This window comes from Embiotoca jacksoni, unplaced genomic scaffold, assembly GCF_022577435.1.
Source record: "Embiotoca jacksoni isolate LCO1_2020_lvr unplaced genomic scaffold, fEmbJac1.0.p SCAF_68, whole genome shotgun sequence".
Taxonomy (NCBI): domain Eukaryota; kingdom Metazoa; phylum Chordata; class Actinopteri; family Embiotocidae; genus Embiotoca; species Embiotoca jacksoni.
The window spans coordinates 243,837-258,096 of record NW_027185423.1 but is presented as its reverse complement, the minus strand read 5'-3'; the positions used below and the strand labels follow the sequence as shown (position 1 = coordinate 258,096).

At 44.2% G+C, this 14,260-nt stretch overlaps 3 protein-coding genes across 3 annotated transcripts in view; 2 read left to right on the top strand and 1 right to left on the bottom strand.

Moving 5' to 3' along the window:
* Window positions 1-4,227, top strand: part of ctc1 (CTS telomere maintenance complex component 1) — a 212,201-nt gene extending 207,974 nt beyond the window's left edge. The window contains exons 19-22 of the mRNA XM_069175485.1: window positions 3,281-3,336; window positions 3,470-3,626; window positions 3,722-3,842; window positions 4,078-4,227. Coding sequence (XP_069031586.1) covers window positions 3,281-3,336; window positions 3,470-3,626; window positions 3,722-3,842; window positions 4,078-4,169 — 426 coding nt within the window. The 3' untranslated portion in view covers window positions 4,170-4,227. The remainder of the gene's footprint in view (window positions 1-3,280; window positions 3,337-3,469; window positions 3,627-3,721; window positions 3,843-4,077) is intronic.
* Window positions 4,228-6,673: 2,446 nt separating this feature from the next.
* Window positions 6,674-7,972, bottom strand: LOC138214119 (H-2 class II histocompatibility antigen, A-U alpha chain-like). Its single transcript, XM_069175487.1, has 4 exons — window positions 7,854-7,972; window positions 7,385-7,630; window positions 6,937-7,221; window positions 6,674-6,795 (listed from the first exon to the last, which is right to left on the bottom strand). Exons 1-4 carry the CDS (start codon window positions 7,918-7,920, stop codon window positions 6,674-6,676), a joined length of 720 nt encoding a protein of 239 aa, XP_069031588.1. The 5' UTR covers window positions 7,921-7,972.
* Window positions 7,973-8,637: 665 nt separating this feature from the next.
* On the top strand, window positions 8,638-13,597 carry LOC138214118 (H-2 class II histocompatibility antigen, E-S beta chain-like). Its single transcript, XM_069175486.1, has 6 exons — window positions 8,638-8,744; window positions 9,214-9,486; window positions 11,454-11,667; window positions 11,795-11,862; window positions 12,120-12,233; window positions 13,001-13,597. The coding sequence occupies exons 1-6, from the start codon at window positions 8,690-8,692 to the stop codon at window positions 13,024-13,026; spliced, it is 750 nt and encodes a 249-aa protein (XP_069031587.1). The 5' UTR covers window positions 8,638-8,689; the 3' UTR covers window positions 13,027-13,597.
* Window positions 13,598-14,260: the final 663 nt, after the last annotated feature.

Here is a 14,260-nt window from a genome sequence, read left to right as displayed (position 1 = left end):
AAATAAAGTCGTTATCGTACTACGGTCTAATGTAAATAAAGTCGTTATCGTACTACGGTCTAATGTAAATAAAGTCGTTATCGTACTACGGTCTAGTTTAAATAAAGTCGTTATCGTACTACGGTCTAGTGTAAATAAAGTTGTTATAGTACTACGGTCTAGTTTAAATAAAGTCGTTATCGTACTACGGTCTAATGTAAATAAAGTCGTTATCGTACTACGGTCTAATGTAAATAAAGTCGTTATCGTACTACGGTCTAATGTAAATAAAGTCGTTATCGTACTACGGTCTAGTTTAAATAAAGTCGTTATCGTACTACGGTCTAATGTAAATAAAGTTGTTATGGTACTACGGTCTAGTGTAAATAAAGTCGTTATCGTACTACGGTCTAGTGTAAATAAAGTTGTTGTCGTACTACGGTCTAGTGTAAATAAAGCTGTTGTCGTACTACGGTCTAATGTAAATAAAGTTGTTGTCGTACTACGGTCTAATGTAAATAAAGTCGTTATCGTACTACGGTCTAGTGTAAATAAAGTTGTTGTCGTACTACGGTCTAATGTAAATAAAGTTGTTGTCGTACTACGGTCTAATGTAAATAAAGTCGTTATCGTACTACGGTCTAGTTTAAATAAAGTCGTTATCGTACTACGGTCTAGTGTAAATAAAGTTGTTATCGTACTACGGTCTAGTGTAAATAAAGTCGTTATCGTACTACGGTCTAATGTAAATAAAGTTGTTATCGTACTACGGTCTAGTGTAAATAAAGTTGTTGTCGTACTACGGTCTAATGTAAATAAAGTTGTTATAGTACTACGGTCTAGTGTAAATAAAGCTGTTGTCGTACTACGGTCTAATGTAAATAAAGTTGTTATCGTACTACGGTCTAGTGTAAATAAAGCTGTTGTCGTACTACGGTCTAGTTTAAATAAAGTCGTTATCGTACTACGGTCTAGTGTAAATAAAGTCGTTATCGTACTACGGTCTAGTGTAAATAAAGTCGTTATCGTACTACGGTCTAATGTAAATAAAGTCGTTATCGTACTACGGTCTAGTGTAAATAAAGTTGTTGTCGTACTACGGTCTAATGTAAATAAAGTTGTTATAGTACTACGGTCTAGTGTAAATAAAGCTGTTGTCGTACTACGGTCTAATGTAAATAAAGTTGTTATCGTACTACGGTCTAGTGTAAATAAAGCTGTTGTCGTACTACGGTCTAGTTTAAATAAAGTCGTTATCGTACTACGGTCTAGTGTAAATAAAGTCGTTATCGTACTACGGTCTAGTGTAAATAAAGTCGTTATCGTACTACGGTCTAGTTTAAATAAAGTCGTTATCGTACTACGGTCTAGTGTAAATAAAGTTGTTATCGTACTACGGTCTAGTGTAAATAAAGCTGTTGTCGTACTACGGTCTAATGTAAATAAAGTTGTTGTCGTACTACGGTCTAGTGTAAATAAAGTTGTTATCGTACTACGGTCTAGTGTAAATAAAGTTGTTATAGTACTACGGTCTAATGTAAATAAAGTTGTTATCGTACTACGGTCTAGTGTAAATAAAGTTGTTATCGTACTACGGTCTAGTGTAAATAAAGTTGATATTATCGTTCTACGGTCTAGTGTAAATAAAGTTGTTATCGTACTACGGTCTAATGTAAATAAAGTTGTTATCGTACTACGGTCGAGTGTAAATAAAGTCGTTATCGTACTACGGTCTAGTGTAAATAAAGTTGTTATCGTACTACGGTCTAGTGTAAATAAAGTTGATATTATCGTTCTACGGTCTAGTGTAAATAAAGTTGTTATCGTACTACGGTCTAATGTAAATAAAGTTGTTATCGTACTACGGTCGAGTGTAAATAAAGTTGTTGTCGTACTACGGTCTAGTTTAAATAAAGTCGTTATCGTACTACGGTCTAATGTCAATAAAGTTGTTATCGTACTACGGTCTAGTGTAAATGAAGTAGTTATCGTACTACGGTCTAGTGTAAATAAAGTTGTTATCGTACTACGGTCTAGTGTAAATAAAGTTGTTATCGTACTACGGTCTAGTGTAAATAAAGTTGTTATCGTACGACGGTCTAGTGTAAATAAAGTCGTTATCGTACTACGGTCGAGTGTAAATAAAGTTGTTATCGTTCTACGGTCTAGTGTAAATAAAGTTGTTATCGTACTACGGTCTAGTGTAAATAAAGCTGTTGTCGTACTACGGTCTAGTGTAAATAAAGTTGTTGTCGTACTACGGTCTAGTGTAAATAAAGCTGTTATCGTACTACGGTCTAATGTAAATAAAGTCGTTATCGTACTACGGTCTAGTTTAAATAAAGTCGTTATCGTACTACGGTCTAATGTAAATAAAGTCGTTATCGTACTACGGTCTAGTTTAAATAAAGTCGTTATCGTACTACGGTCTAATGTAAATAAAGTTGTTATCGTACTACGGTCTAGTGTAAATAAAGTTGTTATCGTACTACGGTCTAATGTAAATAAAGTTGTTATCGTACTACGGTCTAGTGTAAATAAAGTTGTTATCGTACTACGGTTTAGTGTAAATAAAGTTGTTATCGTACTACGGTCTAGTGTAAATAAAGTTGTTATCGTACTACGGTCTAGTGTAAATAAAGTTGTTATCGTACTACGGTTTAGTGTAAATAAAGTTGTTATCGTACTACGGTCTAGTGTAAATAAAGTTGTTATCGTACTACGGTTTAGTGTAAATAAAGTCGTTATCGTACTACGGTCTAGTGTAAATAAAGTTGTTATCGTACTACGGTCTAATGTAAATAAAGTTGTTATCGTACTACGGTCTAGTGTAAATAAAGTTGTTATCGTACTACGGTCTAGTGTAAATAAAGTTGTTATCGTACTACGGTTTAGTGTAAATAAAGTTGTTATCGTACTACGGTCTAATGTAAATAAAGTTGTTATCGTACTACGGTCTAGTGTAAATAAAGTTGTTATCGTACTACGGTCTAGTGTAAATAAAGTCGTTATCGTACTACGGTCTAGTGTAAATAAAGTTGTTATCGTACTACGGTCTAGTGTAAATAAAGTTGTTATCGTACTACGGTCTAGTGTAAATAAAGTCGTTATCGTACTACGGTCTAGTGTAAATAAAGTTGTTATCGTACTACGGTCTAATGTAAATAAAGTCGTTATCGTACTACGGTCTAGTGTAAATAAAGTTGTTATCGTACTACGGTCTAATGTAAATAAAGTTGTTATCGTACTGACAAACAGTATGAATAAAGTTTTGTTGAATGTTCCTGTCTCTCTCTCTCAGACTTGTTCCCGTCCTTGCTGTCCTTCCAACTCGTCCGTCTTTCAGTCCAAAACAAAGTGAGCAAACGTTTCTGTTTGAAATGTGAATGAAACTATTTTAATGTTTAAATACAAATCACTATGTATCATGGTGATTGATTGATTGATTGACTGATTTATTGATTGATTGATTGATTGATTGATTGATTAGGACAGTGATTGACGACGGGACAGGCGAGGCTCATGTCTGGTTCTCTGGTAATCTGGTTCGCCCTCTGCTGGGATTGGCTGAATGTCAGTGGGAGGGGCTTCAGAGAGCACTTCGGGTCAAAGGTTACATCAGAATCTATCCCCGTGGGCGGAGCCTGGTCAGTATCACTATCTGTCTGTCTGTCAGGTGTGTATGTTTACCTGTCTCTCTCTCTCTCTCAGGTGTGTATATTTACCTGTCTCTCTCTCTCAGGTGAGTGACGGTGACGAGGACGACTCACTCCTCCATTTCCTGTCGTTTGTGTGCAGCAGTGATGTTTTGTGTCGGCCGCTTTCTCTGACCTGCAGGAAACACAGCAACCAGAGATCAGAAGGTAACACACACACACAAATAAACAAACACACACACACACACACACACACACACACACACACACAAATAAACAAACATAAACAAACAGACACTGTCTGGAACATTTTGCTGCAGCAGTAAATGCTGTTTGTTTGTGTCTTTGTTTGTGTGAATGCCTGTGTGTGTTTGGGTTTGTTTGTTTGTTTTGTGTGTGTGTTTGTTTGGGTTTTTTGTGTTTGTTTGTTTGTTTGTTGCAGAGCTGAGGAGGTTCAGTCGAGGAGGCAGAGACTTTGTGACCAGACTGACTCGTCCTCTGCAGCTCACCTGTGTGCACCTGAGTTGTGCCTGAAGCTCCGCCCCCTCACAGTTCTGATCTTTATTTGTTTATTAAAAAGATAAAATCTTGATTGAACAAGTTCCAGTTTTTATTTTGTTTAGTTCAGAGTTTCATCATAAACAGTAAACATGTCTTCAGGTGTTTCAACAGGTGGAACTAAAACAGGAAGTCATTAGTGATCGTTAAGATGAACAATCAATAACAATCAATAACAATCAATAATAATCCATAACAATCAATAATAATCCATAATAATCAATAACAATCAATAATAATCAATAACAATCAATAACAATCATTAATAACCAATAACAATTATTAATAATCCATAATAAGCAATAATAATCCATAACAATCAATAATAAGCATCAATAATCAAACATAATTGAGTGGAGGATGGAAGGTGGGGTGGAGGGGAAGGTGGAGGGTGGAGGATGGAGGGTGGACAAACAATGGGTTGGTTCTGGGACATAATGGAAGAACGAGGTCGGCGCCTCCTACTGGCAGGAGACCAGAACACGTGGAAGGATTATATCTCCAAGCTGGTCCAGGAACACCTCAGGACCGACCTGCTGGACCTGCTGGACCTGCTGGACCTGCTGGACCTGCTGGACCAACATGACCCGGATAATCAGGACACTGGATGGATAATCAACAAAGAATCAATAATAATAAATCATGATAATAATCAATAATGATAATAATCAATAATAATCGTGTTAATGTTCTCTGTTCTGCTCGGTATGTTCTTCATGTTACCAGCAGGGGGCGTCTCAGCTCCTTTATTTTACTGCTGCTCTTCCACACCAACATCTGTCTCCTAGAAACCGCTGAGTCATCAGCAGCTGCTTTTCTGATTGGCTGTTGAAGCCTGTAAAAAGTCTTGTTTTATTTTCTACTTCCTGTTTTTAGTCCAACAGGACACACACACACACACACACACACACAGACACACACACACACACACACAGAGACACACACATATTAACATGTAAACATAAAGTCACTAAACTGTTTCAATATTTATTAGAATCAGTTTATTGGCCAGATATGTTTACACATACAAGTGTAAATAAACGTATAAAACATAAATAAATGTGTAAAACATAAACAAATTAATAAACATAAATAAACGTATAAACATATAAAACAAATAAATGTGGTACAAAAAAAATTTCCCCCTCGGGGATTAATCAAGTAAATACCTACCTACCAAATGTTGCTGATGCTGTTGGTTCTATGTTTCAATAAATGTATTCCTTTATTTTGGTTTTAACTTCTACAGGGACACATCTGTCCTCAGGACACGTCTGTCTATAGGGACACGTCTGTCCTCACGACACGTCTGTCCTCACGACACGTCTGTCTATAGGGACACGTCTGACTACAGGGACACGTCTGTCCTCCGTTTGACTGAGTGTCCGTCCGTCTCATCGGAGGACAACCAGTCTCACCTGGTGACTGATGACACACCAGCAGCTGCTTCCTGATTGGCTGCTGACACACCTGAGCAGGTGTTCCTGTGTTTGTCCACCAGGGGGCGTCGGACTCGTCCCTCTGATCTGCTGCTCCCCGCCGAGCGGCTCGCCTTAGTAACAGGTGACAGGTCAGCAGCTGGCTCTCTGATTGGCTGGTGAGTGAACAGGAAGTGAAAACAGCTGGTCGGACTTTCCAGAGACCTGCTGCTCAGATCACGTGACGGCGGACAGGAAGTCACCCTGCAGGAACTCTGAACATCTCAGCCTCTCAGCAACACACCTGGAGGACGACCTCTGACCTGGAGGACGACCTCTGACCTGGAGGACGACCTCTGACCTGGAGGACGACCTCTGACCTGGAGGACGACCTCTGACCTGGAGGACGACCTCTGACCTGCAGGATGGCCGCTGACCTTTGACCTGCATTTAGTTTTATTGACTAAAAGAAAGAAGTGAAACTGAGTTGAACGTTGTTTCTGGTTATTTCACTTCAACATCAACTCAGATCCAGTCTGTGCTCCGTCTGAGGCTCCTCCCCCTCCAGGGGTTGTTTTCCAGATGTTCATCTTCATGTTTGTTCCAGTTTATATTTTCTGATTTTATAATCAACTCTTCTTCTTCCTCTTTCAGCCCGTTGGTGTCGGAGCACAAACTCTCAGATCGTCCCATAGGGGGCGCTGCGTGAGGTCCTCCCAGTTACCATGACGACCACAAGCAGTCTGACTCTCACCTGTCAGCTGATGTGTCCAGATGTTCATCTTTTATAGAAAACAATGAAACGCAAAACAGATGTGAAGTTTAATTTCTTTATTGATCACAGAACTCAGATTTCATGATTAGTGAGGACAGCTGAAGAGACAGAGGGACGTCCACCATCAGGCAGGGGGACACCTGGTGGACCTGAGACAGGGAGACTTCAGGAAGTGACATCACTTCATCATCTCTGATCGACCTGAAGCTCAAAGACAACCGCAGCAGATTAAAGACCGATAAGACATTATATAGACACACACTGATGACATCATCAGCTCCAGCCAATCAGCTGCACTCGTTGCCTTTGATGAGGAAGAAGGTTCCAGCTGCAACACCGAGGAGACCGACGGTCAGACCGAGTCCACAGAACACCGAGGGTCCAACACCGGGCTGGGTCAGCTCCACATCTGGAGACAGAACAGAGACACATGAAGCTCCACATCTGGAGACAGAACAGAGACACATGAAGCTCCACATCTGGAGACAACAGAGACATGAAGCTCCACATCTGGAGACAGCTGTCCCCCTGGACCCACCCTCCCCCTCACCATAGATCCTGGTCAGCGGTTCCTCCAGGGCCAGATGTTGCACCGTACAGCTGTAGACGTCCCCCTGCTGTGGGATGAAGTCCAGTCTGGACATCTGGGTGAAGGAAATGTCTCTGTTGAAGTAGGGAACGTTGATGCTGGTTCCTTCCGTCACGTTCTTCCCGTTCTTGGTCCAGTGGACTCGGACCGGCGCCGGATAGAAACCCGACACGTGACAGATCAGAGTGTTCTTCTGTCCCATCTGCAGGTCGTCTCTGATGTAGATGATCAGGCTGGACGGAGGATCTGAGGACAATCATTCATTTCTAAAGGACAAATATTCTCATGCGGTTCTCTTCGTGTCAGAGAACCTTCGTCCAACAGAACGTATCACATCTTACAGCTGACAATAAATGTTATTTTGTACGTTTTAACTGCAGAAAATAAATGAGAGTTAAATGTTGTTCACCTTGTTCCAGAGGGAGGTCCTTAAAAACACTACGATCAAGCTTCAGGTTGGACTTGCAGATCTGTTGATTAGCCACAGCTTGTTCATAAGCTCCAGGGAAGCTCGGATGATCAGCAAACGGAGGCAGAACATCGAATCCTTCCCCTTTGACAAAGTCTGCAAACCAGGTCTCCTCGTTGTCCAGTCCTAACACGTCTTCTCCATCAGAGTCTGAACATCCAACGATCTCAACGCTCTCATGAACAGCTGGAAACACAAAACTCATTATTAACCTGCTGATAAGGATGGTTAGTTAGTTAGTCTGTTAGTTAGTTAGTTAGTCTGTTAGTTAGTTAGTTAGTCTGTTATTTAGTTAATTCGTTAGTCTGTTATTTAGTTAGTCTGTTAGTTATTTAGTTAGTTTGTTATTTAGTTATTCTGTCAGTAAACAGTTTGATCATCAGTGAATTAAAAGTTCAGATAAATTTACCTTCAGCAGAAACACAGAGGACACAGGAGAGGAAGAGGAGCAGCTCCTTCATCTTCATCATCTTCATCTGTTAACCTGGTAAACTCTTCTTCTCTGTGACTCGAGACTGACTGACAGAAACGGAGAGAAAGTTGAGCTCTTAAAAACAGAACAGCCAATCAGAGAGCAGAGCTAGTGATGACGTCATCAGTGTCCAGGTAGAGCGGCAGCAGCTGGAGACAAACTGTCACTCAGCTGGAGATCAATAATCAATAAGGTGTTTACACAGCCTCTTCAAAATAAAATCAGACGTTCAATCTCATACTGAAGCTTTTCAAAATAAAACTATAATAAAACTAGTTTCTCTAGCAGAAGAAACTGTTCTGAAAAATAAAAAAGACTTTTCATATAGAAATAGAAAAATGTAAAACTCATCATTTACAACATCAAACACGTTTCATCAGAGTTCAGAGCAAATTCAGGAGGGATTGATTTTTTACTTTTATCTGAAAATAAATCTGATCAAAGTCTCTGAAAGTCTTCGTCTCCTCAAACAGAAACAGGAAGCAGATTTCTGTCAGCAACATTATTACATATATTAATGTTTTAATCATCACAGTCTGTCTCTGTCTGTCTCTGTCTGTCTCTGTCTGTCTCTCTGTCTCTCTGTCTCTCTGTCTGTCTGTCTCTGTCTCTCTGTCTGTCTCTGTCTCTCTCTCTCTCTGTCTCTGTCTCAGATCAGACCAGTCTCTGTGTCCTCTGCCTGACAACAGCTGATCCTGCTGTCATGTGACCAGCTGCTTTATATTTGTTCCTCCTTCAGACTCCGTCAGTGTTGATCAGGAGGACTCAGGAGGATGACTTCTTCACTGCTCAGCTGCTGCCTGCTCTTCCTCACTGTCTGTCCCACAGGTAGGATCAATACTCTGATCAATACTCTGATCAATAATACTCTGATCAATAATACTCTGATCAATAATACTCTGATCAATAATACTCTGATCAATACTCTGATCAATACTCTGATCAATAATACTCTGATCAACAATACTCTGATCAATAATACTCTGATCAATAATACTCTGATCAATAATACTCTGATCAGTAATACTCTGATCAATACTCTGATCAATAATACTCTGATCAATACTCTGATCAATACTCTGATCAATAATACTCTGATCAACAATACTCTGATCAATAATACTCTGATCAATAATACTCTGATCAATAATACTCTGATCAATAATACTCTGATCAATAATACTCTGATCAATAATACTCTGATCAGTAATACTCTGATCAATACTCTGATCAATAATACTCTGATCAATACTCTGATCAATACTCTGATAGTAAATCCTGATTGTTTGTTCCTCAGATGGATTCCTTGAGTTCACGTTGGGCCGCTGTGAGTTCAACATCACAGATGTGAACACGGCAGAGTTCATCTACTCTGACTTCTACAACAGGAAGGAACAGTACAGGTACAGCAGCAGTTTGGGGAAGTATGTTGGATTCACTGCGTTCGGTGTGAAGAACGCAGAACGATTCAACAGTGATCCAGGAGCGCTGAGCAGGAGGAAAGCTGATACGGAGAGATTCTGTCGGTCCAACGCTGGAATCTGGAAGGAGAATGTTCTGTCTAAATCAGGTGAGTTCAGTTTCTGTGACGTCATCACTCACTGACACTTTGTTTGATTTATTGATCACTGATGAAGCTGAACTTTAATAATCAAACATCTGCTGCAGCTTTTTAATCACCGTGTTACCGGAGAATCGTTCTGTAAAGGAACGTCTCCATCTGCTGGTGAAACTCTGAAACTACAACTACTGCAGTCAAACCCGACGTGGTTCTCCACTCCTCCTCCCTCCTCCCTCCTCCTCCTCCTTCCTCCTCTCTCCCCATTCTCCTCCTCTCTCCCCATTCTCCTCCTCCCTCCTCCTCTCTCTTCACCCCTCCTCCTCTTTCCTCCTCCCTCCTTCTCCCTCCTTCTCTCTCATCCTCCCTCCTCCTCCCCTCCTCTTCCTCCTCCCTCCTCCTCTCTCCTCTTCCGTCCTCCCTCCTCTCTCCTCCTCCCTCATCCTCCTTCCTCCTCCCTCCCCATTCTCCTCCTCCCTCCTCTTCCCTCCTCATCCCTCCTCCCTCCTTCTCTCTCCTCCTCCCTCATCCTCCTTCCTCCTCCCTCCCCATTCTCCTCCTCCGTCCTTCTCTATCCTCCTTCCTCCTCTCTTCTCCTCCCTCCTCCTCCTTCCTCCTCCCTCCCCATTCTCATCCTCCCTCCTCTTCACTCCTCATCCCTCCTCCCTCCTCCTCTCTCCTTGTCCCTCCCCATTCTCCTCCTCTCTCCTCGTCTCTCCTTCTCTCTCCTCCTCCCTCCTCCTCTCCTCCTCCCTCCTCCTCCCTCCCCTTCCTCCGTCCTCCTCCCTCCCCTTCCTCCTCCCCCTCCTCTCTCCTCATCCCTCCTCATCCCTCCATTTCCCTCCTCTTTCCTCCCCCTCTTCTCTCCTCCTCCTCCTCTCTGCTCGTTCCTTCTCCTCTCTCCTCTCTCCTCCTCCCCCTCCTTCTCCTCCTCCCTCCTCCTCTCTCCTCCTCACTCCTCTTTCCTCCCCCTCCTTCTCCCTCCTCCTCCCTCCTCTTCCCTCCTCCTCCCTCCTCTTCCTTCCTCCTCCCTCCTTCTCTTTCCTCCTCCCTCCTCCTCTTTCCTCCTCCCTCCTCTTCCCTCCTCATCCCTCCCCATTCTCCTCCTCCCTCCTCCTCCCTCCTCCTCCTCTCTCCTCCTCCATCCTCCTCCTTCCTCCTCCCTCCCCATTCTCCTCCTCCCTCCTCTTCCCTCCTCATCCCTCCTCCCTCCTTCTCTCTCCTCCTCCCTCATCCTCCTTCCTCCTCCCTCCCCATTCTCCTCCTCCCTCCTTCTCTATCCTCCTTCCTCCTCTCTTCTCCTCCCTCCTCCTCCCTCCTCCTCCCTCCCCATTCTCATCCTCCCTCCTCCTCTCTCCTTGTCCCTCCCCATTCTCCTCCTCTCTCCTCGTCTCTCCTTCTCTCTCCTCCTCCCTCCTCCTCTCCTCCTCCCTCCTCCTCCCTCCCCTTCCTCCTCCCCCTCCTCTCTCCTCATCCCTCCTCATCCCTCCATTTCCCTCCTCTTTCCTCCCCCTCTTCTCTCCTCCTCCTCCTCTCTGCTCGTCCCTTCTCCTCTCTCCTCTCTCCTCCTCCCTCCTCCTCCCTCCCCTTCCTCCGTCCTCCTCCCTCCCCTTCCTCCTCCCCCTCCTCTCTCCTCATCCCTCCATTTCCCTCCTCTTTCCTCCCCCTCTTCTCTCCTCCTCTCTGCTCGTCCCTTCTCCTCTCTCCTCTCTCCTCCTCCCCCTCCTTCTCCTCCTCTCTCCTCCTCACTCCTCTTTCCTCCCCCTCCTTCTCCCTCCTCCCTCCTCTTCCCTCCTCCTCCCTCCTCTTCCTTCCTCCTCCCTCCTTCTCTTTCCTCCTCCCTCTCCTCCTCTCTCTCCTCCTCTCTCTCCTCCTCCTTCCTTCTCTCTCCTCCTCCCTCCCTCCTCTCTCTCCTCCTCCCTCCTCCTCCCTCCTCTCTCCTCCATGAGAGTGTTAATGAAGGTTTCTGTGTCCCTCAGTGAGTCCGTCTGTCCGTCTCTCCTCCTCCACCTCCTCCTCCGGCCGTCATCCCTCCATGTTGGTCTGCAGCGTCTACGACTTCTTCCCCAAACAGATCCAGGTCTCCTGGTTGAGAGACGGACAGAAGATCACCTCTGATGTCACTTCCACCGAGGAGCTGGCCGACGGAGACTGGTACTACCAGGTCCACTCCGAGCTGGAGTACACGCCCAGGTGAGTCCAGGTCCTGGTTCAGGTCCAAGTCCAGGTTCAGGTCCTGGTCCTGGTTCAGGTCCTGGTCCTGGTCCTGGTCCAGTCTGGTCCGGTCTGATGTCGTCTGTGTTGGTTTTTGTTGAACCAGGTCTGGGGAGAAGATCTCTTGTGTGGTGGAACATGCCAGCCTGGACAAACCTCTGATCACAGACTGGGGTAAATACCTGTCTATCTCTCACCTGTCTGTCTCTCTACCTGTCTGTCTCTCACCTGTCTGTCACCTGTCTGTCTCTCTGCCTGTCTGTCTCTCACATGTCTGTCTCTCTACCTGTCTGTCTCTCACCTGTCTGTCTATCACCTGTCTGTCTCCCTACCTGTCTGTCTTTCACTGTCTCTATTTATCTGTCTCTCACCTGTCTGTCTATCACCTGTCTGTCTCCCACATGTCTGTCTCTCTAACTGTCTGTCCTCAGACCCGTCCATGCCTGAGTCAGAGAGAAACAAGATCGCCATCGGAGCCTCAGGTCTGGTTCTGGGTCTGATCTTATCTCTGGCTGGATTCATCTACTACAAGAGGAAGGCCCGAGGTCAGACCTGTACACAGTCACAACCAGTTTATATTGGTCTCAAACCAGTTTACACTGGTCTCAAACCAGTTTATATTGGTCTAAAACCAGTTTATATTGGTCTAAAACCAGTTTATATTGGTCTAAAACCAGTTTATATTGGTCTCAAACCAGTTTACACTGGTCTCAAACCAGCTTATATTGGTCTCAAACCAGTTAACACCGGTCTAAAACCAGTTTACACCGGTCTCAAACCAGTTTACACTGGTCTAAAACCAGTTAACATCAGATGAAAACCAATTACACCAGTTAAAACCAGTTTGTTCCAGATTTAAACCAGTTCACATTAGTTTAAACCCACCTGGGAACAATTAATATCACCGTGTGTGAGTATAGACTGACTGGTGTTTTCAGTTTAAACCGGTTTCACATCCACTCCCAGACCTCTTCAGTTTAGTCTCAGACCACAACTCAGACTGGTTTATACCAGTTTTCAGTTATTGTTATTAGTCAGTGTAAAACTGGTTTCAGACCAGTTCAGACCAGTTTATCAGAGTCTAAGAACAGATTGTTGTCACTTCTGAAACCTGAAATCTGCTTCACTTAAATAACATTAAACGGAATGACGGCTGTCAGTGTTCAGACCAGTTCAGACCAGTTTGATCCAGTTCAGACCAGTTCAGACCAGTTTGATCCAGTTCAGACCAGTTTGATCCAGTTTAGATCATTGTTATTGTGGTGTAAATGTTTATTTTATAACCTGTCCTCATGTTTTCTCTTTTTCCCAGGACGTATTCTAGTCCCCACTAACTGAGGGAGGATTCTGGACCGGGTCCTGGTCCTGGTCTGGGTTCTGGGTTCTGGGTCCTGGTGGTCAGATGGAAGAAGAGTCGCTGCTGCTTCAACCTGCTTTCTGTTTCCAACCCAGCAGACTGATAATCCCTGTCTAGACCGGTCTGCTCTAAACCTGAACCAGGACTAGACCCTGATACCCTACTGGTGTCTAAACCTGATCCAGGACTGGACCCTGATACCCTGCTGGTCTAAACCTGATCCAGGACCAGACCCTGATACCCTGCTGGTCTAAACCAGATCCAGGACCCTCACAGAGTGAGTCCCAGTCCTGTTGGTGGTGTCCTTGAGGGGTCAGTCCTGGATCAGGTTTGATGTGGACTCTGGTGTACCCGCTGCCTCCCTGACATGATGCTCCGCTGTATCCGCTCTGCTTCTGAATCACATGTAATCCAGGTTTGATCCAGGTCTAATCCAGGTTTGATCCAGGTCTAATCCAGGTTTAATCCAGGTCCCGGGATGATTTGGGGCTGACTCACTTTTATAGATTTTTACTGGATATTTTGAAACACAATAAACCGTCAGACTGTCAACTGTTGTTCAGCGTCTTTATTTACCTGTGAGAACAGGTGTGTTAGTTTGAACCAGTTTGAAGCAGTTTGAACCAGTTTCAGACCAGTTTGAAGCAGTTTAAACCAGTTCCAGACCAGTTTGAAGCAGTTTAAACCAGTTCCAGACCAGTTTGAAGCAGTTTGAACCTGTGTAGACTGGTGGAAGAGTCCAAACCGGTTCAGGAACAGACTCGTTCCTGAGTGAGATTAAGTTTAAAGAAGGAAACCTGTGAAGGAGCTGCGGTGCATCACTGCAGCAAAGATGGCTGACCAGATGATGATGATGATGATGAAGATCAGCAGCCTGGTGGTGGCGCTGTGACCACCGACCGCGACAGGAAGTCCAGTGTTTACATCTCGGACATGTAGTTTACATGTGGCTTCATGCAGCTGATCACGTGATGTTTGTACCTGAATGTTCACGCTGAGTCATTTAAAGTCACACGCTGCCACCTGCTGGCTGAACGCTGGAGCTGCACCGAGCACCTCCCCCTCCCTCCCACCAGGGGTCCTCAGTTTCCCAGCAGCCTCAGTTCACCCGAGTCCCCTGAAACACTCACCTGTTCCTCATCAGCTGCTCAGTGTCCACCTTCATCTGTTCCTGTGTTTCCAGTCCCCACGTCGGTCCGTCCACCGGGGTCCAGG

Excerpts from the sequence above, each read along its gene's own strand:
- LOC138214119 (XM_069175487.1), bottom strand. The coding sequence starts at position 7,920 with ATGAAGATGATGAAGATGAAGGAGCTGCTCCTCTTCCTCTCCTGTGTC. Across the intron at positions 7,222-7,384 it reads GGACCTCCCTCTGGAACAAG|ATCCTCCGTCCAGCCTGATC; the intron begins GTGAACAACATT and ends GATTGTCCTCAG. Across the intron at positions 6,796-6,936 it reads ACCGCTGACCAGGATCTATG|ATGTGGAGCTGACCCAGCCC; the intron begins GTGAGGGGGAGG and ends TTCTGTCTCCAG.
- LOC138214118 (XM_069175486.1), top strand. The coding sequence starts at position 8,690 with ATGACTTCTTCACTGCTCAGCTGCTGCCTGCTCTTCCTCACTGTCTGT. Across the intron at positions 9,487-11,453 it reads GAATGTTCTGTCTAAATCAG|TGAGTCCGTCTGTCCGTCTC; the intron begins GTGAGTTCAGTT and ends TGTGTCCCTCAG. Across the intron at positions 11,668-11,794 it reads GAGCTGGAGTACACGCCCAG|GTCTGGGGAGAAGATCTCTT; the intron begins GTGAGTCCAGGT and ends TTGTTGAACCAG.